Raw genomic sequence first — 21,172 nt, 5'->3', positions numbered from 1 at the left:
TCTCCATTCACCGGAAGAAGTACGGATGGGATAGAGAGAGGCAGGCAAGCAAATGGCTGAGAGTCGCAAACCCAACAGTAGCATTCAGCGACGTTGCTGCCCTGGATGCGTTTACATGGTGGGGGAAAACCCCCGGTCACCTTTCCTATGGCCTCGTTATTGCCGGCTGAGTTGAGGCTGCTCAAGCGTATGCAAGCGCATGGTCGCAAGAGCACATGTGCCCCTTTCTTGGCAACATGTTCGGGTCATGGTCACAAGCTGCGCTGCTGAGGACATGGATGATGGGAGGCAAGGGCAAAAGGGTTCGACCGGCTGAGACGAGTACTTGGCCCCCTCATTGGAGCGGCTTACTGATCAAACGGGGTATTTTTCAACCCCCATGATGTATTATTGGCACAGACATGCATCAAAGATCAGGTCAGAGAGTCAGAGTTTGGCTGCACTTGTCGGGAGATCCGATGGAAGCTGGCTCTCTCTCTCTCTCTCTCTCTCTCTCTCTCTGTCACTCTCTCTGCGGAACGGCGGCCGGCGACCTGTCAAGGCTCCTGCCATCTGCAAGATACATTTTACCTACTCCGTAGCTCCTTCCCCCACCGCTGCTTCCCCTGTAGCTCTTCCCTCGCGTGGCCTTGCCGCCTTGAGATTTGTCGACGAGTAATTCAGCACGGAATTTTTGACACAGGTTGGTACTGGTTCCCGAGCTCAGGCTTTGCTGCATGTGCATCAGACGAACGGGCCCAAGCAGTACCGGCCTTTTTCTTCTTCCTCCTCCTCCTCCTCCTCCTCCTCCTCCTCCTGCTCCAGCGCCAGATAGTCACTGCCTTTCCCGCCTCGAGTCCCGTTTGATTCATGGACTTGTCCCGGAATTGCCCAAAGTTGCCACCATGCCATCAGCTTTCGCCGTTGTCCCATGGTTTGCCAACCGTCAATGTCAACTGAACAGAGCGCATGCTGTCGATGAACCGGAGATGCTAGTATACGGCTACACGTGCCTGACTGAAAGCTAACTTCGCCTGTCCCAATCCTATCCAAGGCGAGGGGATCAGAACTGCCTGCATTGCATATACACAAAGTCCGACCCCAGCCACGAGCGAGGCCGACCTTTTCCATCCATTGCTCTCCCACCCCCTCGTCCACCCCTGAATCGCTTTCGTTGCCAATGCATGCATAGCAAAAGAGACGTACACGGGCTTTGCTGAGACAAAAGCAAGCGGTGATATGTGAAGCAACGCTATAGTGTTCTATTCTCACGAGCAAGCTGCCTGGTGCGAAAGCATCCAGCTAGTCATGTCGCCGCACTCACCTTCTCCTGTCTCTGGGCAACGCTATCGAGCCTCCACTCTGCAGTATGCCAAGAGAGATCAAGGCGAGCCCCTCGCCGGTGAGGTCTTGGGCTTGCTCATCCCGCTGTTCGCTCTCGTCACCCTGACCGCCATGCTGAGTATGTACCGCTTCTGACCACTCTTTCAACCACATGCGTTCATCTCTATCTATGTCTGGACAACTCGGCTGACTTATTATCGCTTTTTCATAGCTCAGAGATATCTGGCGGTCAAGGTATGGAAGAAGATACCCTTCGTCATCTGGAGTAAGTATCTCGTCCTCTCAACCCGTCTTACAACAGATAGACCGACGCTTACGCCTGGCAACCGGCCAGCTGTCTTTGCCGTCCTGGCAGATTCGTGGGCCTTTGCCTTTGCGACGCTCACCCTCCAGCATGGAGTTGGCCTCAGTCCAGTGGACATGAAGAGCTGCTCGGCCGCCATATTCATCTGCTTGGTCTTATATGTCACCACCAAGGTGCGTTGAGTGATTATACCAGAAGTTATGCCTATATTGACATGATATCAGATGGTACTGGACTCCTTTGCCAAACAACACCGTTTCTAGCTCGTAGCTAACATCATAACAGTCCATCTGTCTCTTCTTGGGCGAAAGAGCGGTATGCCAGAAATCACTCTCCCCCTCCGGGTCATATGTGAATTATCTGACTGGTTGTCTGCTGCAGTTTGTCGTGAGAAATGGCTCCAAGAGGCGGCTTAGGTCAAAGCTGTATCTCTTCAACTCTGCCGGACTGGTGTGTAAGTGATTGTGTCCCCTCTTTACACACATGCGTAAGGAGGTGTACTGATCTCGAAACAGGCGTTTATTGTGTCGTATTAACTTTAACTTTTGTGCAGTAAGGGTTTTATTTTGTTGCCAGATCATGTTGGGCGGCTGCTTACAACGCGTCCTAGCCGAATATCACGCCTGCAAGATGGAAAATGCATCATCGGAGCACGGAGATCTGCGCTGGTACCTCTCGTCGCGTGTGATGTATTCGTCAATGTGAGTTGAGCCCTCTTAGCGTGTATAGCGTGTATTCGAAGCTTCCCCCTCCCCCTATGCTCACACCATCTTATAGGTATATCTCACGACACTGTTTCTGATACCACTTCGAGGTGAGCCGCGGGTCTCCCAGCCTTGCATAGTATCTGGCTCTTCCACGGCACTGACGCAGCATATAGACCTGAAAGCCTCCTCGGGTATACTGCGAACACCGGCCAACGTGAGGCTTCGCTCTATCAATCTACGTACCTTCATTGGCGCATGCTGCACAGCTGCCTCCAGCATCGTGTAAGTAGTTCTTCCGCTCCTGGGGTACAATAGCAACGTTGCATTGATGAGATCTGCGTGCTGACTATCAATGGTAGCAACCTCTCATTCCTAATGGCCCTCGACGGAGAAGCAGCTTGGTTATGCTTCTTGTGTTGCAACTGTGACAGTATTACTCCCCCATCCCCCTTTTGCTCGTTTCCCCTTCCCCTTCACCCCCACCCGCATCCCAAGGCTAGCCTGCAGATACTAACGACACTCTCAACCCGTTAAGTCTTGTTCTGTGCCTTGGTGATCCAGTGGGTCACGAGACGCGACGACGTGAACGGCATGTGCTCCAGCTGCGCCTCCTGTTCGGACCACCACCGCGCCGACGTCTTGGGCGGAGGGGGCTGCTGCAATATGTCAGAGGCCGGCGGCCTGCCATACGATGCGGCGGGAAGGAGGAGGTCCTCCGCAGCAACAACAGCCTGTTACTGCCGCCGCCCCAGCGACGGAACGACTAGGGCAGCCAGCTTGATGATGATGAGGAGGGACTCCCTGGCCTCGGTGCACAACGGGAAGCCCCCGCTGCTGAGTCCCAACAACCCCAGCTCCAGCGACTATCACGTGGCAGTCGCGTCCGCCGGCCCAATCCACTGGGAGAATATATTCTCGCTCTTCGCCCAAGATGACCGGCAGCACGATAGGCCAACCCCCAGCGAGGCCACGCCAAGCACGGTAGATCCCGCGACGCCAGCAGCGGTGCCCGAGGATGGCAGTGGAGTTCCGAAAATGGCTGCTGTCGATACAGCAAGAAGCGCCACCGCCGCCACCGATCCTGCCCCTTTACAAAGGCCCAAGCCTTCGAGGACACTATCGTCTATCCGCTCCATCCGCAGTATTGTAACGAGAGAGCCGAGCCGCGTGGACTTGGCTCAGAGTCCAGAAGGAGGAGAAGCAGATTGCGCTAGGGGGGAAATGCAAGAGAGCCAATAACGTCACTTCATGGAGTTTTATTACGGTTTGTAACATTAGTCGGCGAAGCATACATGCACACGCATACTGTCCCGGGCATGTCGTGCGTTCAGGAGTTTTGAGAGAGGTTCTTCTCAGAGATACACTTTGTCTTTCATGCTTGCTTAACCTACATGGCGTTGAGGAAAGGACTTGTATAACAAAACTCGGGGCGTTTTTTAGTTCATTTTATTTGTCCGCCGGGTCGGGCGTGTACTGTAGTAGGTTGGAACTATTTTACGTCAAGTATCTATTGAACAAAGCAGCAATGAGATTATTCAGCTTCATTCTTGGACCTAAGTAGATACTACTGGAAGGGCTAGTTTAGCGTTCAGATAAGGGGGCTTAGATGCATGCTTGGGAGGTTGTGTTCTACAATAGATGATGGATGGGAACATGGCAGAAATATCGGAATCGCAGTTGGCAATGGGGAGACGGAGGCAAGGCGGAGGGACACATATCACATTTAACACACTGATATGTGGGTTTTGGGGTATGTTTTTGTCAATTCATATTGGGTTCGTAGCTCGTGATCGGTTCCAGATCCAGAGATTTTTCCGCTTCTAAATGACCAACTCAAGATTTCTGAAGGCAGGAAATCCAGGCGGGCTTGCTTTGCCAAATGCCAGGTATAAAACTATGTACAGGAGAAGTGAAGAGTAAGATTTTTTTTTTGAAAGTTCCGTCCGTTCCCTCGTCGCAATGCACAGTGTACCAACAAATGCAGGGGCCTCCCTAGGAGCAATATTACAAGAAGTTGCAAGAAAATCACTTAGCCCCTTTACAGGGTGGCGTAGATGTTGCCGAAGGTGCTGAGGGCACTGGACGACTGCATCAGACTGCCCTGGGCGAGGTAGAAGTAGGAGTACTTCTCGACGAAGTCGTAGTCGGACTTGGTGTCGAGCTCGGTGAGGGCGTGCGACATGAACGCATCGACGTCGCCGCTGGTGGCAGCGAACTCGGTGACCCAGACCTTGTCCTTGCCGCAAGCAGTGTTGACGGCCTTGAGGTGCTTAAGGAACAGCTCGGCGCCGTCGACGCCTCCGGGGCCATACCAGTGAGCGTTGCAGGCGTCCATGGGGCAGTCGTCACCGCAAGCCTGCATGAACGACTTGAGCCAAGAGACACCCTGACCGACGGACTCGCTGCTGGTGATGGAAGGCGCGAGGATCTTGGCCTTGCCGACGAAGGGCTGCATGAAAGACTTGTGGGCGGCAGCGGCAGAGGCAGGATCCATGTTGCACTGGCCGGCGTTGTCGCACTCGTTGAAGCTCATCAGGTAGTCGGCGCCGGCAGAGATGGCCTTCTGGGCGTTCTCGGACCAGCCATTGCTGTGCTCGGGCTGGGGTCCCCAGAGGGTGGGGATGTAAGTAACGGGAGCGTTGAGGCCGTCGGACTGGGAGCCCCAGTTGTAGGCCCAGCTGAACTTGCTGCTGCTGGAGCAGATGTTGGAGACGAGCTTGGGGTCGTTGTAGGCGAGACCACGCTTTCCGCCCTTGGCGCTGGAAGCCGGAGCGGCTTGCGAGGCGGCCGGGTAGGCAGCGGAGGAAGCCTGGCTGACAACGGGGGCGGGAGCGGCGACCGCGGCGTGGGTAGGGATGCTGACCTCAGGCTGCTCAGGAGACGGGGCAGCCTTGGTCGCGGTGATCATGGTGGTAGGCTGAGGGGCGGGTGCCTGCTCAACCGGCGGGGAGGAAGGGGCGACAACGGGGGCAACCGGAGTCGTGGTGGTGGCGGGCGACGGAGCAGCGGCCGCGGCATGCTGCTCACCCTGATCGGCAGCAGCGACAAAGGGCTCGGCCGAAGGAGCGGCGCTGGGGGCAGGGGCGGGGGCGGGAGCAGGCGTAGGGAGATCGCCTTCGGTGACGTAAACGGTCACGATGTCGGTGACGACCTCGACCTCAGTCGCAATGTAGTCGCGCTTGTGCATGTGGCGGTGGTGGTTCGCAGCGGCCACGGCTCCGAGGAGGTTGGAGGCACAAAGTGCCGGGACGATGAACTTGGAGAACATTGTTGCAGGGGGATATGTTCGGATATCAGATACAGCTGTGTATGTATGTATGTATGTATGTCTCTTTCGAGGTCGTGGTTTCCAGTAGCAAGGAGTGTGTCGGTGCCAGCGAGTCAAAGAATGGAAGACGGCGTTATCGTCGGTCAAGAGTAAGTATGTAAGGAGGGCTACCCAAAGTGTGGTTGGCAGGATATGGCGCAGTCTATCAAAGACGCAGAGGGAATGATGCGATCTCGTGACGGATGGATCTGGTCAATCCTGGTTCGTGTGGGTTTTTATGGTACTGTTTTCTTATGCTTTTGGGCTGTTCGGATGCGCGATAGGACAGCAGTGTGTGTATGTATGTGTGTGTTGTGAGTGTGTCGTGAGACAGACAACAACTCAGCAGTGACAGACAATGCAATCACAAGTTGGTAAGACGCGATCGAAGCTGGCGACCTGCGGAAACAGAAAAAGAATGACTGGACGGAGGAGAGAGTGTGACTCGGTGAAGACCAGAAGAAGCCGGGAGGACGGGGTTTGAAAATGAAGGTGGGAGCCGGAGACAATTTAAGTCAGTGTGTCTGAAGGGGGAGGAGGCAGGGAAGAAGGAAACATCTGAAGTCGTATACTACCCTGGCCAGCCAGGACTTGCAGAACGCACGAGAGAGGGGTCCGGGGGGGGGGCCAGGCACACAGGCAAAAGGCACAGGCAGTCCTGATTTGGTAGGGCGATGGAGAGGGTGGCACACTGGATCGGGTTTCCGGGTGGGTTCAGGCGAGAGAGAGAGAGCGAGGAGCAGGGAGCAAGGAGCAAGCAGCAAGCAGCAAGCCGCAAAGAGGCTATCTGAACAAGGTACAGGGGGTTGCACTCCAGGGGTCAGAGAGCGGCGTCCAGCGATCCCATTGGCGAATCGGCCAAAGTTAGTGTACGCCACAGGGGCACGCCGGCGCAAGGCCCCGGGCCCTGCGAGTCGGAAGACCGCTCTAAATTGGGCAGAAGACGCTTCAGCTCAGGAACATGCAGGTACACGTACACGCAGCGCACGCAGCGGTCTTTAGCACCTTCGTTACTAAGGCTAGCAGGCTAGTGCCCTGCCGGACTCGCGTACCAAGTGGGCATCTTGTTGACCCAGGCACCAGGCCCAGGAACCAGAAAGATGGAGCGACTACCGGTCGAGGCTCACGAACCATTTCCCACCAGGTCAGCACGGCATCTCCAGCACATCTCTCCTCATATCGTGTCATATCACATTGGGACGAGTCCGGATGGCAGGGCTCTAAACTTGGGATGGCGCTGCAAATAGCATTCGTCCCACCTGCTCCTCACAGACCTTGTTTTCGCTGAATAGCAGCCTATTGCTGCTGCTAAGACGGCCCACCTTGGACTGGTGTTCGGATGAAACAAACGAGAGGCTTGCTGAAAGCCATGGCTAGGTAGGTTGATATGAACTATCTGACAGGTTGCCCTAACAATAAGTAGATATTGCCACGCAATCCCCTTGGGAGGGAAGGGAAAGAGAGAGAGAGAGAGAGAGAGAGAAAAGGAATACGGTAGCAATGGCAACCGGGGCAAAAGGGTCAAGCTGGGAGGCAATACTCGATCTCACTAATCTTGGGTAGTTGATGTCGATCACTGCGGATAGCTGCCGTTGTTAGGGTGCCACCGCTGGTTTTACACTTTCACTATCTATATGCATGTGTGTGTTGTGTTGTGCGTAGTGAATGCAAATATACACATGCACGCTGCATCTTGGAAGAGGGGGTGGAATATAATCAACAACTCATGTTGTGTGTGTGTGTGTGTGTGTGCCTGTGTGTGCTGGTATGCCCTCACTGCTCTCTCCCTCTCTCCCTCGCGCGCTCTTCCCCTCTTTCCCTTTCCCTTTCCCTTTCCTTTCCCTTTCCGTTCCGGTCGGCGACACCCACTCCTCATGTAGGAACAAGAACGTTTCTGCAACCAACCAAAACGTACACACATACGCATGCGGGTGTCAGAAGCAAAAATACCGTCACCGTCTTGGCATCGAAAGGTAGGGTTGCATTTGTTTCCCATAAGCGCTGGGGTCTGCCATGGCCCTAGGTCCAAGGTCGGTGCGCACTGGAAACTGACGTCGTTCGTCGGTCGGCCATCATCTCAGGCCCTGAACGAGACGAGACGAACGACGCATTTGCTTTTGCTATTTCGGTCACCGCGCTTGTATGCGAGGGAACGTGGTCCACTCGATGAAATGCTCCCCGGGCAGGGTGATGCGAACAAGAAAATGGAGAGAGGGAGAGAGAAGACCAGAGATGACTGTCTGTGCATCCTGGCGAAGCAGGTAGGTATCCTCTCAGATTCTCATTTGTCATTTGTCATTTGGGTTTGGAAATGCCAACGGGCAATGCACCCCAGGCTGCCAGGTTGGCCAGTGACTTCTGCCAACTCAACAAGCATCTATCCTGATGAAGATGCGGTACACGACATGCCAGACTTGAGATGGCCTCTCTGAGCTGTTCCCATACACATGACTCGTAAAGCCAATTTGGCGAGCTGCAGCGGCCGGATTGATTACTGTATTTCACATAAAGACTACTACTATCTGAGATACCAGCATCCATCACATGGCAATATATTTTGAATATTAAGACGGAGGCCGATATGATAGATGACGGTAGGTAGGTGGTTGGTGGTGCAGCCACTCGGAACCCACTCCCACTCGCGCGCGGCTTTACACTCTAAAAGAGCAAACAATACATTATGGATTGAACTCTCGTCCCATCAACGTGATACCCGCCCGCCCACGCGCCGCCGTTGACTTTGGAGCCAGCCGTCTGTGTCGTTGTCGTTGCCGTCCAGCCATACGCAGAATTGTTCCTTCAACTGAAAGACTGAAGGAGAGAGAGAGGGAAAAGGTTCCAACCGGACGGTTACTTGTCCATCGGCCCACACACGCACAAACCCTTGGCTGTTTGGTTCTTGGGGTCTTGGGGTTTTGGGTCTGCTCAGGTCTAAGACCGTCACTTACGTGGACGATTGAAAAAAGAACGTGGAGGGTGGAGTTGCCCAACTTGGCTCCTCTCTCTTCTTCTCTCTTCTTCCCTACTAGCGACCTCCACCTTTCGGGGCACACTTATTTTTTTTTTCAGCCAAGCCATCGTGGCCCGATGAGAACTGCCAGGCTGGAAAAAGCTTGGCGTGGGTAGTCCAAAAACCGCCCGGGTGTTGTTTTGCGGAGATGGAACACGACAGCTTCACTGAAACACGAAGCGAAATTACTCCCGCAGTCTGCGCCCCGGGATCATACCGGCTTGTGCCCGTTTGCGCAATCTCGTCTTGGCAGGTTCTTGTCCAATCCCTTGGGATCTTGATGATATAATTATTCTAAGTGATATATCCAATATCCGAACGAGAAATGAGACGGGTTTGCTTCTTCAGGCTTCTATCATCATCCCAAGTACTAATACCGTGAGGGGGAGGCAAAGGCCAAAGTCGGAAAAGCCCTCAGAAAGCCTCCACAGAGTGCAGGGGAAGACGGTGCCATCAATGTACGTATTGAGCTAAAACGGCGGAAAGGGTACCGGTTGAAGAACAAAAAAAGAAGCGCGTGGAAACAAGCCCCGATGCATGTTTGTTTGCCATTCGTCGTCAGCAGTGCATAAGACCTGTTCTGTCTCGATCGGCGGCCGTCGCCCTACTGTGCCAAGTGTCTCTTCATCACTACCGGGACGGCATCATCCGATCCACAACCCACTCCGTCCCCTGTTCTTCTTTATCGCCAAGATGCACCCATACAAACCAGGCTGCCAGGTTGGCGCGTGGGAAAGGCCCGGTTCCAGGTTGAGGCGCCGCACGGCAGCCAAGGCATGCTCTGTATAGAACTCTCCCCGAATTTGTATAAAACGACTGCCGATCCTTCGTATCGTTCAACAGAAACCGGGTTGCAACCACGCAGCCGTTGCGCAGGCCTAGAGCCTATATATTGTATTGTATTGTTATTCCCCCACCCGAGACTCGGGAAATGCTCCTTTATGACGAATCGTCGCTCACGATGGCCGCCCAACTTGGCGCGGCCTGCTGCAGATTGATAGGGGATGGATGGGGGTAACTATCGATATCCCACAGACGGACGACGATCACCGACGATGATGGAGCATGTTGAGCCTGACAACCCAGGCTCTACCAAACTATCGTTTGTTTATTGTGTCCATTCTTTTTCTTTTAAAAAAGGCTTGAAGGCTTATACGAGGAAATGTGGAGCAATGCCCATCTACTTCGTGTTGGCATTATTGGCAAGAACACGGGATTCCCGACAAATATATCCGCCACGAGCCATGCGCTTCCAATCAACACCAAGCACCTTGGAGGTCGGTGAAGGCAGGATAGATACACCTTCTTCTCCCGCTGCTTTTGCAACAAGAATCCCCTCCCTGCTTTCTTGGACGCCGGGCTCTACTTGCGCATCCGGGAGCCGGAACTGCGATTGGACCGGCTCCAGGTGCTGCACGCATCCTCATGGACCCTGGACCCTAGACCCTGCCGGTGGTGGTGTGAACCGGCGCCAATGATGACCCGCCGGGCGCCTTGCCAAGCAGCCGCTTCTCTTCAGCTTCTGGCTTCGGGCCTGGAACACAGCAGACTCACCTTCAGCTTGCAAACGTTGGTGGCACCGTTCTGAGACATCGCAATGACCTGACTCGCAATTGGACATCTTCACAATGGCTAGCCATCTCGGTGATATGCAGTGGCAGTGATAAGGCGCCGTCAGACTTGAGCACATAAGGAAGGCAAGGTGTGTTGCAACTCGAGGAGGCTTTCCAGCTCCAGCTCAATCAGCGCATTCCAGTCTAATAGCACTGCCACGGTTGAATCGCACGTGATGAAGTATGTAGTAGAGGGCACGTTCATTGGAAGAAGACGCTTGGCGCTGCGATACCTTCTTCAGCTGAACGAGCGTCAACTTTTGCCCGCAGCCTAAACCCATCTTCTGATGAGCCGAGCGCTTCTCTTCGGACACGAGAAATTTGAGACCAGGATGGAACCGTCAGAGCTGTCAACTCCCGATACGCTGGACTTCTTTGACGCAGGCGACCGGGTAGCAGCATCTGCCGCTACGGGCTTCGACTGCGAGCCGTTCATGAACGACACTTCTTCAAACTCCACTTCGACATTGGGGGATGTCGCCGCCGGCCCTGCATGTGCCCTAACTAGCGTCTCGTCCGTTAGCAATAACCCTTGGCCCCCAAGACAAGCGGCGAAGAAGCAACGGCTGGAGCGTAAAGGGCACACGAAGAGCCGAAGAGGGTGCTACAACTGTAAGAGGAGACGGATCAAGGTAAAGAGACGGATGCGACACACAGTTCTCCAGTACGCTTATACTGATGGTGGTGCAGTGCCAGGAGACGTATCCCTCATGCGGGCATTGCACCAAGGCCGGCCTCAACTGCGAGTACCCGGCAGTGCCCCAGATCACCCATCAAGTATCTGAAACCACAACAAAAAATGCGGCTGTCTATCCGCCTCCTCTTTGGTTACGGGCTAACGTCAAGACCAGCCGCAGCATCAGATACCCCTATTCAGCCTACAAGACATGCGTTTCTTCCAACACTTCCTCCTCCACTGTGTCCCGCATCATCCTCTGGGCAATGAAACCATCTGGACTCACGAGATAGCGTGTTTGTCTCAAAATGTAGAGTATAGCCTGTCCGTCTGTTTGTCTATTTGTTTTACCTGGGTGGGTGTCTTGTCTTGGTCGTCTTCTACCCAAGCTCACACAGCATTGTCTTCTTTGCCAGCACGAGTACCTGATGCACGCGATGCTGGGCCTGGCCGCCTCGGATCTTCTGGGCAAGGACGCGTCCCTTCTCCCATTCGCCATGGCCCACCGCATCAAGGCCATCAAGGCCATCAAGAAGACCCTGAACGACGTGCCCAAGAGCAGCAACACGTTTGAAGAAGGCAACGCCCTGATGGCCACCTGCTTCGCCCTGACCTTCCAGAGCGTCCTGCTCGAGGACGGCATGGCCGAGTTCATGACCTTCTGCCGCGGCGTCGTCCTCGTCGCCATCCAGATGTACTGCAAGGGCGCCAGGTTCCTCTTCACCAACTGGGTCGGCAAGGACGAGATGGGGTTGCTCCAGCCCCTGATGGAGACGGTACCCCCGATCCGCCAGGACTGGGTCGACGCGGCCATCGGCAGCGTCCGGGCGCTCGAACCTCTCTGCGTCCACCCGGTCGAGGCGGAGTACTACGTGCTGCTGGTAGATATGGTGGAGGCCTTGTACACCTCGCCATCCCGCGGTGAGTATGGGGCATTGGTTAAGCGTCCTGGTGTTTACCGACCCGAAGAGAAAGAGACGAATTCTTCTCTAAATGATGATGACCAACCTCTGTAGGGTACCAAATCATCTGCAAGCACTACGGCTGGTGGCTGCAGATCCCGCACGAGCGCTTCCAGTACCTCATCGACCCGGCGAACCCCGTCTGCCACCTGCTGGCCACGCACTGGATCGCCATCAAGCAGATCATGGCCCCCGTCACCGAGAAGGAGCACCTCGTCAAGCCGCGCGAGAAGGCCGCCCGGGACCAGCACACCGACATGGGCACCGTCCGATGGCTGAAGTACCTGAACCGCCAGCTTCCCTCGGGTACCGCGTTTACAACTGGTGGCCGGTGTGGGTCGAGGGGCAGCTGGGTAGGGACTTGATTTACTTTGGGAGAACGTTGGGTTGAATTGGTAGTCGTTAGCAGTGAAAAGGAAAAGGGGGTAGGGAATGGGGTGCGTATTCGTTGCAGTCATGTGTTCTCTACGCACGCTCGTTTGTTAGCGATCAATGCTGTTTGATGATTTTAAATAGATTATTGATTTATATATTATGCTTCAGTTTCCCTCGATTTCCACCTTGTCCACTGGGGTATACCATGTCGGCTTCACAACACAATAGGTAGTAAGGTGTTCCAACTGGGCAGACAACCGACTTGACCGCGCCCGGGAATCCGCCATATATTCAGGATGCCGGGACAATGGCATTATGTTGAACATACCACTGGGACAAAAGCCGATGCACCGACACTGACCCAAATGGTATGTCGGTATATGTCTTGTCAGAACCAACACATTAGTCGTGTGCAACTATCTGATGTTATGTTCTGTGTGTCAGCACTTTTAAATAGCTGGATTGTGATTTATCAGCTCTATTGACCAATATACAGCCGAGAAGCAGGATATGCTCGCTCTAGACCACTGGTTGCTACATGTAGTTCCGAGGGCTGAAAATGCGCCTTCGGCGATAGAAGCATGTGGCGGTTTCGTTTCACCCTCCTTCTTCCGGCGTGTGTGTGCAACAGCCAACTCAGGCATCGAGAGCATCTTTCTGTGTTTGACTAACAATATAAGGATGTGATGGTTCATTGTACACCTCTTCATACATGTCCTGGGGGCCCTGATCGTCAGCTCCAGGGTTGGCCCAATCGAACGTGACCCAGAGAATAGATCCAGCCGGTCAATATCCATTGTAAGTGATACCAACGTTGTCTTGACCTGCAAAGGAGTTTTCATAAGTTTTGGTCGCACTTACCTCTCAAACATACGAGCCGCCCCTATCTGGGTTAGAATAGGGGTAGCTTGCAGATTTTCAAAGGTAAGTGTTCAAGACTACCTCTGACAGTGCCGTACCGAACTTGAAAATATATACTGGCGTTGACGTCATCTAGCGACGGCTTTGTTCGTGGGAAGTTTCCTCAGTTATCACAGGGTCATCCAGCCACCCCAGTGTTAGCGTCTGTCTCAGTGGTTAGATACCCCATGACTAAATACTTATACAGCGGCTCGCTTTGCGTGTACCCAATGGTCTGCACCAGGAAGCGCCTGGACAAATGTTTTCGAGAAGGGATGCAAGTGGACAATTTCAACTAGACAAAGACCAGAATCTGACTGTATGGTCTTCCGCAATCAGCTTATGGCGGGCTGGTACCGATTTGAGTGGTCACTGGGCGCCAATGAGAGCAACGAGGGCTCCACGACATAGGTAAACAAAGCAGTACAAGGTTTCTTGTTTCATAGGAAGCATTGTTATAACTAATGGAGCGCAAGCTGCAGTACTTACAATGAGCAAATGGTAAGTCGGATGGCTAAGCAAGTTGTCTATAGATGCAGAGCCCCCCATCCCTGGGCGTTGTCTCATTCTACCGCCCATGACACATCCAAAGAGCCATGCCCAGCACCGTAAAGCAGCTTCGACGCCAATATATGCTGCGTCGCCGCTCAGGTGGTTTAAGCATCGTGACACATCTCCACCTATTACTCCAAACTCCAAAAATGACTCCGGCCGTCTATGGTGCATATCTTGCGACCAATGCCAAATCTGCAAGTGCTGCCGCCGTGATTGTGATTTCTCCGGTATTCCACCAGTAATAGGGGGACAAAGAGAAGAGAGATGATGCGCACCATCATAATGTTACATTGATTCTTGCGCTGCTATGGATTATCAGGCATTCGGGTCAACTGTCTTTGTCGGCTTGTAGTTGGGTACTTCATCGAAAGAACCGACGGCCTCGTTGTATCTGTAGGCGTGGAATTCGATCCCGTACGGCTTCGGCTCTATGGCATAGAGCATGCCGAGAGGTACGTCGAGATCTGCAATATCGCCTCTCGTGAGGTCCATGAAATAGGCCAGAATAACCCGGCACACCGATCGATGACCAATAATGATGAGATGGTCCTTGATTCTCTCAATTTCTCGGACCATGTCGCGCAGCCGGCTGATAATCTGGAGATAGCCTTCTCCGCCAACTCCGGGATACACGTAATGAAGCTTGTCCTTCTTACGTTTGGTGTATTCATTCGTGTAATTCGTCGCGATCTCCTCATAAGTCAGTCCTTCGAACTTGCCAGCATTCAGTTCATTGAGCATTTCCCATGCTTTGGTGTCGTAATCTTCGTCAGCCTCAAAATATTCGGCCGTTTGAATACTACGTTTCAACATCGATGTCCAAACGCAGGTATTCTTCTCATCCAACTCGCGGTTGAGCTCTGGATACGGTGGTGACTTATCGCCTGGCAACGGCGGGAATGATGATTGAGCGATCTTGTTCTTCTGCTCAACCAGCCACTCCTTACGCTTTTGTGTGACGAATTTGTAGAGGGAAAGACCATAATAATGGCCCCTTTCGGTGAGATCGGAATCGCCACCGATCTTGCCCAGTCTATTGTCTTGAGACTGGCCATGTCGTGTGATCCATATCTGCCTCGGAGCCAGATTGAACGAGGACAAATAGTGGGCAATGCCGCCAGAAAGGAACCCTTCAGTCCCAAACTGTGTCAGCTTCTTACCGACATCCACCATCTACCCAATTTGTCAGCGTACGTTCAGTAGCATATCGTAAGACATTGCTTTTTCTTCTCCATACCTTAATATACTGCATGCCATGTTCTTCTTCGTAATCCCCCAGAGGCACATATGCACTCTCATACTGTCTCACACGCTCCTTGAAATCTGCCAGCGACTGGACTGGGTCTTTGTCTTTGTAATCAGGGCCGGAAAGCTTCAGACGCATATTCGCTTCCAGAATCTAGGGAGGTTCAGTACATAGTTGTAGAAGTTAGGCTGTAGATCAACAACTTACGTCGGGGTTTTGGCAGAGACTTTCGATGAAGAGGATGCCAAGTTGGGGCTCGCGAGCCTTGATTTGGTCGAATAGTCGTTGCCGACGAGCAACAGTGCTGTTTGTAGCATCAAAGATGCCAACAGATCCACCTCCGTGTACGAGGTAGTCTAGCAACTCATCCATGGTGTCGTAGGCACACTGTTCACGGATTCTGCGAGCCTGGGCATTATTGGGGTCGAAGAAGCTTGCTGATTGGTCCATTGATGAATCTGACTTGTCCGACTTGTTGATATCGAGTGCAGGTGGGTCATTCTTCTTGAAAGAAGACTCGGGTGCCTGATTACCGTTGAGCAGGATTGTAGCGACCTGAGTATGCGTGTCCATGGGGTTATCTTGACGTTGCTTGACTGGCGAAGTCAGACCAGCCAGTCTTCGCTTGTTGCCCACATTGAAGATCCTCGTCTCATGCTGCTGCCATGAGAGGTACCGTTTGAGCTTCTTGGTGATATAGGATTTGCCACGGGCTGGCAAGCCCACCATGATTATGACAAGCTTGGCGGCAACATCGCGGTCTGCAATCTTTCCATCAGGCGAGATGTTGGAGCGCGTCATGCCGGGAATGCTGAGAGTGGTTGCATGCGGGCGTACTCTCGGGGTTTGGCTGCCCGAGTTCTGTCGTACGGGAGGGATTCTTGGGGACCCCGGAGCTGTGGAGGAGATACTCTTGGCATAGGGAGAGTCGCTAGGAGGGACCGGCACATCGTGAAGCGACAGATCGGATGCGCCATCATGAATCGCTTTCAATGCGTTGGCCAAAGAGGTCGGGTTCGCGGGTCGGCCTTGCGCATTGGGATTGAGGCTGTCGTGGTGGCCGGGCTCAGTCTCGCTGGCGGATCCACGAGACTTGACTGAATGGGCGTTGGGGTTCGAGATGACTGATGCTTCTAGTGGGACGGGTGTTGTCGCATAGGACCGGCCGTCATCGTCATCAGGCCCCGGAACCGAACGGGGGACGGACGGTGGTGATGTGTTGGTGGAGGCAGCAAGCTGGTTGGCCATGGCCGCCTTTGCAAGGACTGACTGCTGTGCCTGAGGTTGTGGGTTGGAGGTTGCGCGCGCGCGTTGGGGATCTTCAGAAGAAACAAAAATGACCCGTTAGCGAACGGTCGCAGCGACTTGATAAAAGGATAGGTCATAGGGTGTCTCGGAAGGGCAGCATAGGTGAGGTGATGCGACGGAGCCTTATCGGCGCATAGTTTCGTAAGATAAGTGGTGCAACGGGTGAGAAGTGTCACAGTTCGGGAAAATGAAGTCAAAATGTCATATCACCCCACTTGAGATGGGGAGACGGTTCGGGACAAAACCTTGAAACTGGAAATGAGAAGGGAACAGACGGGGAACCGAACCATCGCCGAATCCCCCTCCTCTCAGGCTCGGGGGAGGGGAGGGGAGGGGGAGGGGACGCGTTACCAACATTTTGGAGGAGCCAGCATGCTGTGGTGGGAGAAGACCAAGAAGATGGGAAGAAACAAGAAGTTCGCTTACCTGGTGTTGACGTCGCCGTCTGCTGCTGCTGCTGCTCAGCCCTGAGCGGCGTGTTGGTATGCTGTGCGAAGGCATGCTCGAACGGCGATTGGACGTCGCCGTCAGCTGTTGCTTGGGGGTGCGGGTGGTTGTGCGTCTGCGTCTGCTGCTGCTGCTGTGACTCTCCTCGTGCAGTCGCAGCCTCTCCGGCTCCCCCTCCCCCTCCGTTTCCTCCTTCCGTGTTTGTGTACAGCTGCATATGTCTGGCTCGCCGCAAAGTTGTTAAAAGCTGAGGAGTCGACATTTTCCCCCCAGGGTCCAAATTCTAATAAGAGGCGGCTTGCCTTACTTAAGTCGCCTGTGCTGTGTATGATGTGACTTGAGCTCCGCTTGCACCGGTAGCGGCCACTTGTCGACAGGGATCGGCTTTGGCGTACACAGGTATTAGAGGTTGAATCGACTAAATAGCACCACTTTCTCCTCTGTCCCCCGAGCAGCGAAAGAGCGACTAGGGCAAACCAGAAAAAGGCGCCGGCGAAAATTTGACAAGTCCGTCTTTCTGCTCGGTCTTGTTATACCAAGTGGCGTGAGGTCAGGCAGTCGCCTGTTGCACCTTGTTGCAGTCTTCCTGGCCACGGCTCCAGCGACCCTCTTATCCAATGGCTGGGCTCTGACTCCTCTCGCCTTCTTCGCACAAGCAACCTGGCAACCTCTGCTGATACCTGGATGGGACTTGTAAGTCGAGGCTCGGGACTAGGGTTGTGCTGTGATGTGGGGTGCTGGTGTTTATTTGTGATGAGGAGGATCCACCACCGTCAGTTGCAGTCTTGGTTGGAGGGGCAGAGGGGCAGGAGGGACAGAGAGGCAGAGGGACAGAGAGCGAGGGAGGAAGGGAGCTGGATCCCAGTCCTGTCGCTTTTTTTTTTTTTTTTGAATGTTCTGTCCACCTGGCTGTCGTTCGTTCGTTTTTGTTTCCTGGTGAGGCTGTCCAGGGCGTGTTGCTCTAGCCTGCAACAGCGTCAGGATCTGCCCGCGGGCCTCAACAGTTTGGGTTGGTCTGGTCCCTGGCAAGCCTTGGCGAAACTTGGGGAAACACAAATGGTAAGACCCGGTAGGTGGTAGCTACTATTAGCACTCGATACTATTGAGACGTGAGATAAAGATAGACTGTCGGAACCCCCGGCTCAGGTTGAACACGACTTGGTGATCGTCTTGGCTTGCCAGTGAACCCCCTCGTCTGTTACGAGTCTTGTTTCCTCTCGCTATCTACCTCTGGCCAGCTGCCTGGTGTCCTACGCAAACGAGGCGGTTGACTTTCTTGGCGGTTGCAACACGTCGCCAGGGCTGTGTAAGTCGAATAGAGACCCGTGTCACACCCCCCGTGGGCGGCTGCCGCGCTCTGGTGCCGCGGGAGTTGCGAAGCAAAGTGGCGAGACAAATCGTCGCCAAGAATACTGATTAGGCCGTGCTTGTGCGGAATCGCGAGCTTTGGTTGGTACGACTGGGAAGGTTTTTGCTTTCTTTTTTTGGCGGTAGCCCAAGAAGCATAGTGTGCGGGAGCTTGCAGTTATAGCTTCCACTGGTGCCTCTGGCTATAGCATCGTTTCCAACAGCGCGGACTCGCATACGTCTAGCTATCTGACTCGATCAATCTTACTCAGGTCCCGACACGCAGCACATTCCCGATTCATCTTGGCGTGGGGTTCCATATGAGGAGGGCCGGGGAATCTGGAAGGGTGCTCTGCGCCAACGACTGGGATGCACGGATTGCATGCCGGCACGAACGGGACAGTCATAAACATCCCCTTCAACGGGACTCAAACGGCTGGGTTCCCGCTTTCGTAACATTACTGGATGAACCTCTGTATCATCTGTATCATCTATAGATAGCAAAGATGCACAAATGACATGTACCACGGCCTTTTGTGCGGACGATCATGAACCACCAGTAATTCCGGGACTGCACTTGCATGCGCCTCGAGTCGTAAGTTGTAACCATACGGGTATATCTCCGACCAGGCAATAGGTGGCCTAAAAGAGGTCTAGCTGGCTTATTTAGGTTCCCAGGTGCCATGTATAGCTTGGCTCTGCAATACAGTAGACACCGTTTTTTTATATTACTGATCCAGATGAGACAACCTTGGCGCTCCTGCTGTCTGGGCGACCTCACACTGCCAAGCACTCAATCATTACATGCACAGTCTTCGGAGATCCGGTCAGGAAAGGGGAGGGGGTTTGTCTTTTCCACCGACATTTGGTTCAATGCAAGAAAATCGCAGTGACGTACCCGATGGATACCTACCTACCTACATAGATACCTAGTGCCAGCCTACTCGTGCAAGTGCTTCGTATGGATGGCGTATGCACATCAGGGTATCAATATATGTCGGAGATGCTTTGGTTCCTTTTCCGACCAATACAAGACGGGGGAACTCTGAAGCCCCTGCACACCACATGCTGGAGAGGCCAGGTGGGGAACAGTGGTAGAACAAGATGTATTCATGACATGACTGGGGGACACAAAGTGCTGATAGACGAGCCGGTTAGCCAAAGCCGCATCTTGAGCTTACGGAGTCGAGTGCGCAGAGACGGGCTAGACTTGAAAGAGGGAGTCGAAGATGCAACGAATCAGAGGCCGAGAATCAGCAATGTGGTGCAGTAAGAGGGCGCGTAGGAAGGTATCAGAACTTCCTAGTTTGGTAATCTTTTCAGGTCTGGTACGACGAGATCCTGTCAGATTGCAGCCCGATCAAGGTACTAACATTAGATGTGTATTCGTTGACAATGCACTAGCAGGTGGTAAGCTTGCAGGTGTACTCTCGTGCTAAGTCAAATCAAAATATACTATGCATGTGGTTTCGTTTTCGCAACTCTTATCAAGCAGAAAAGCGATACATACAGTTAGTCAACCAGCGCACAAGGTTGCCGTTGGCGTCTGGCAACGAGAGTACGATAATGTATATAGGTATCGTCCAAACGATGATGGCCACCTCGCCAATGGCTTCACGCCACCTGCGTGGTTGTCTTATGAAGGAACAAGTCGGTGGGTGGTCATCTCGCAGGTCACCGGAATCTGCGGGCATCGAGAGAGGCGAGTTGGTTGAATCAGGCAGTGTTGACTTCACTAACAGGACGGCCCAGAAGGATGGGATTATCTCACGTATTCATCATCACGTTCTCAGCTTTCTTGGCCCCAAGGGAACGAGAGGGAAGCTTTGGTGAGCGGCTCCGAGTCTGTCATTAGCAACTCATCACCCTGGCTAGGATTGACAAGGTGCCCAGCTGAGCAGAAGGTCAAACATGAACAAGTCTTCGCCATGCTAACGACCATGTCCAAACATAATACAATTGCTTCATTCATCTACATTATGTAGGTGATCTAGAGATTAGGTATAGGTTTTGGCGTTACGTCGCCCTACGTAGCTGCTTACAATCGATGTATGCCTGTAGAGAGAGTGTGGGTGCGTGCGAGAGAGAGAGAGAGAGAGGCAAGTGCCAAGATTTAGATGGCGATGGAGCATCGACAACTTCATCAGGGTTATGGGATTTCGTAAGTAAGCTTCTTCATCGGTCAAACCGAGCTTGCCGAGTTACAGGGGTTCCAAGCCAAGCATGATAGACAGGTGCCAAACAAGCATTGCCTACTTCCATATAGAAACCACCTGGGGAATAATGAACACAGACATTACCTAATGTTTTGCATTGTTTTTCCTACTTTGGCCAGGGTCAATCCCACCAACCTGAAGTGAAGATACCCTGCCTGGCCACGCCTGGCCACGCCTGGCACAATTGCCAGTGTTGGAATAAACGTTCATGCAGGGACCAGACGAGAAGAAAAGCGGTTATCGATAAGCCCCACCATTGGCTTATCAGATCATCAATCAACAATCGCATACCTCTACAAGGCGCCTCAGTTACCTCATACCATAACTTCCTGTTTCCTATGGAAAGGCACCAAGTCTGATAATGACTTTGTTCTCACCAACCTGAAATACAGCCACGTTCTCGTCATCTCACAGCACTGCAACCGCCCAGGTCCAGAGAACAAACCTAGTGTGACTGGCGACGCAGGGTTTTTTCCCCATCAGCTGGAAACAACAGACTGGGTTGAACGAGTTGCATCTGGCCATCCTTGCACTTTCTTATATTCCACAGGCCCAGGTGACCCCGTCGCCGCCGGTATATTCCTCGCATCTTCTTCTCGGAAAGGAAGGTTCGAGTGAAGTAAATGCCGGCACATTGGTGATCACCCCTCCGATCGCAAGTACTCGCCTCATTGCTGAGACTGTCGTTGTCTCGGGCGGCCTACAAAAAAACACACACGCACGTACGCCTCCTTCCTAACAGACAGGAGTGCTTAGGTACCTTTGTTAAGAAGGCTTCAGCGACTACCCCCCAAGTTTACTCATCCTTCCTTCCTCACCCGTCCACCGCCCTCTCACAACTGCCCTTAATACCCACTCACTTGGTTTCCTCATGGC

The 21,172-nt window shown here is 53.3% G+C and overlaps 4 protein-coding genes across 4 annotated transcripts; 2 read left to right on the top strand and 2 right to left on the bottom strand.

The window, feature by feature from the left end:
- Positions 1-1,287: 1,287 nt before the first annotated feature.
- On the top strand, positions 1,288-3,573 carry PG997_001201 (uncharacterized protein; the record flags this gene model as incomplete). Its single annotated transcript, XM_066805516.1, has 7 exons — positions 1,288-1,441; positions 1,535-1,800; positions 1,913-1,942; positions 2,009-2,081; positions 2,405-2,441; positions 2,508-2,616; positions 2,896-3,573. 7 exons carry the CDS (start codon positions 1,288-1,290, stop codon positions 3,571-3,573), a joined length of 1,347 nt encoding a protein of 448 aa, XP_066675289.1.
- A 799-nt stretch (positions 3,574-4,372) lies between these two features.
- Positions 4,373-5,602, bottom strand: PG997_001200 (uncharacterized protein; the record flags this gene model as incomplete). Its single annotated transcript, XM_066805515.1, has 1 exon — positions 4,373-5,602. The coding sequence occupies one exon, from the start codon at positions 5,600-5,602 to the stop codon at positions 4,373-4,375; it is 1,230 nt and encodes a 409-aa protein (XP_066675288.1).
- Positions 5,603-10,596: 4,994 nt separating this feature from the next.
- PG997_001199 (uncharacterized protein) lies at positions 10,597-12,234 on the top strand (the record flags this gene model as incomplete). Its single annotated transcript, XM_066805514.1, has 4 exons — positions 10,597-10,896; positions 10,955-11,041; positions 11,339-11,861; positions 11,957-12,234. Coding segments are annotated over 4 exons (1,188 nt in total), but the record flags the coding sequence as incomplete, so codon positions are not given.
- Positions 12,235-14,047: 1,813 nt separating this feature from the next.
- Positions 14,048-16,226, bottom strand: PG997_001198 (6-phosphofructo-2-kinase; the record flags this gene model as incomplete). Its single annotated transcript, XM_066805513.1, has 3 exons — positions 14,048-14,905; positions 14,970-15,131; positions 15,186-16,226. The coding sequence occupies 3 exons, from the start codon at positions 16,224-16,226 to the stop codon at positions 14,048-14,050; spliced, it is 2,061 nt and encodes a 686-aa protein (XP_066675286.1).
- Positions 16,227-21,172: the final 4,946 nt, after the last annotated feature.

This window comes from Apiospora hydei (genome assembly GCF_038363865.1).
Source record: "Apiospora hydei strain CBS 114990 chromosome Unknown utg000002l_segment0_segment0, whole genome shotgun sequence".
Taxonomy (NCBI): domain Eukaryota; kingdom Fungi; phylum Ascomycota; class Sordariomycetes; order Amphisphaeriales; family Apiosporaceae; genus Apiospora; species Apiospora hydei.
Note: the sequence above shows the minus strand (reverse complement) of the source record. Positions and strands in the feature narration are given on the sequence as shown.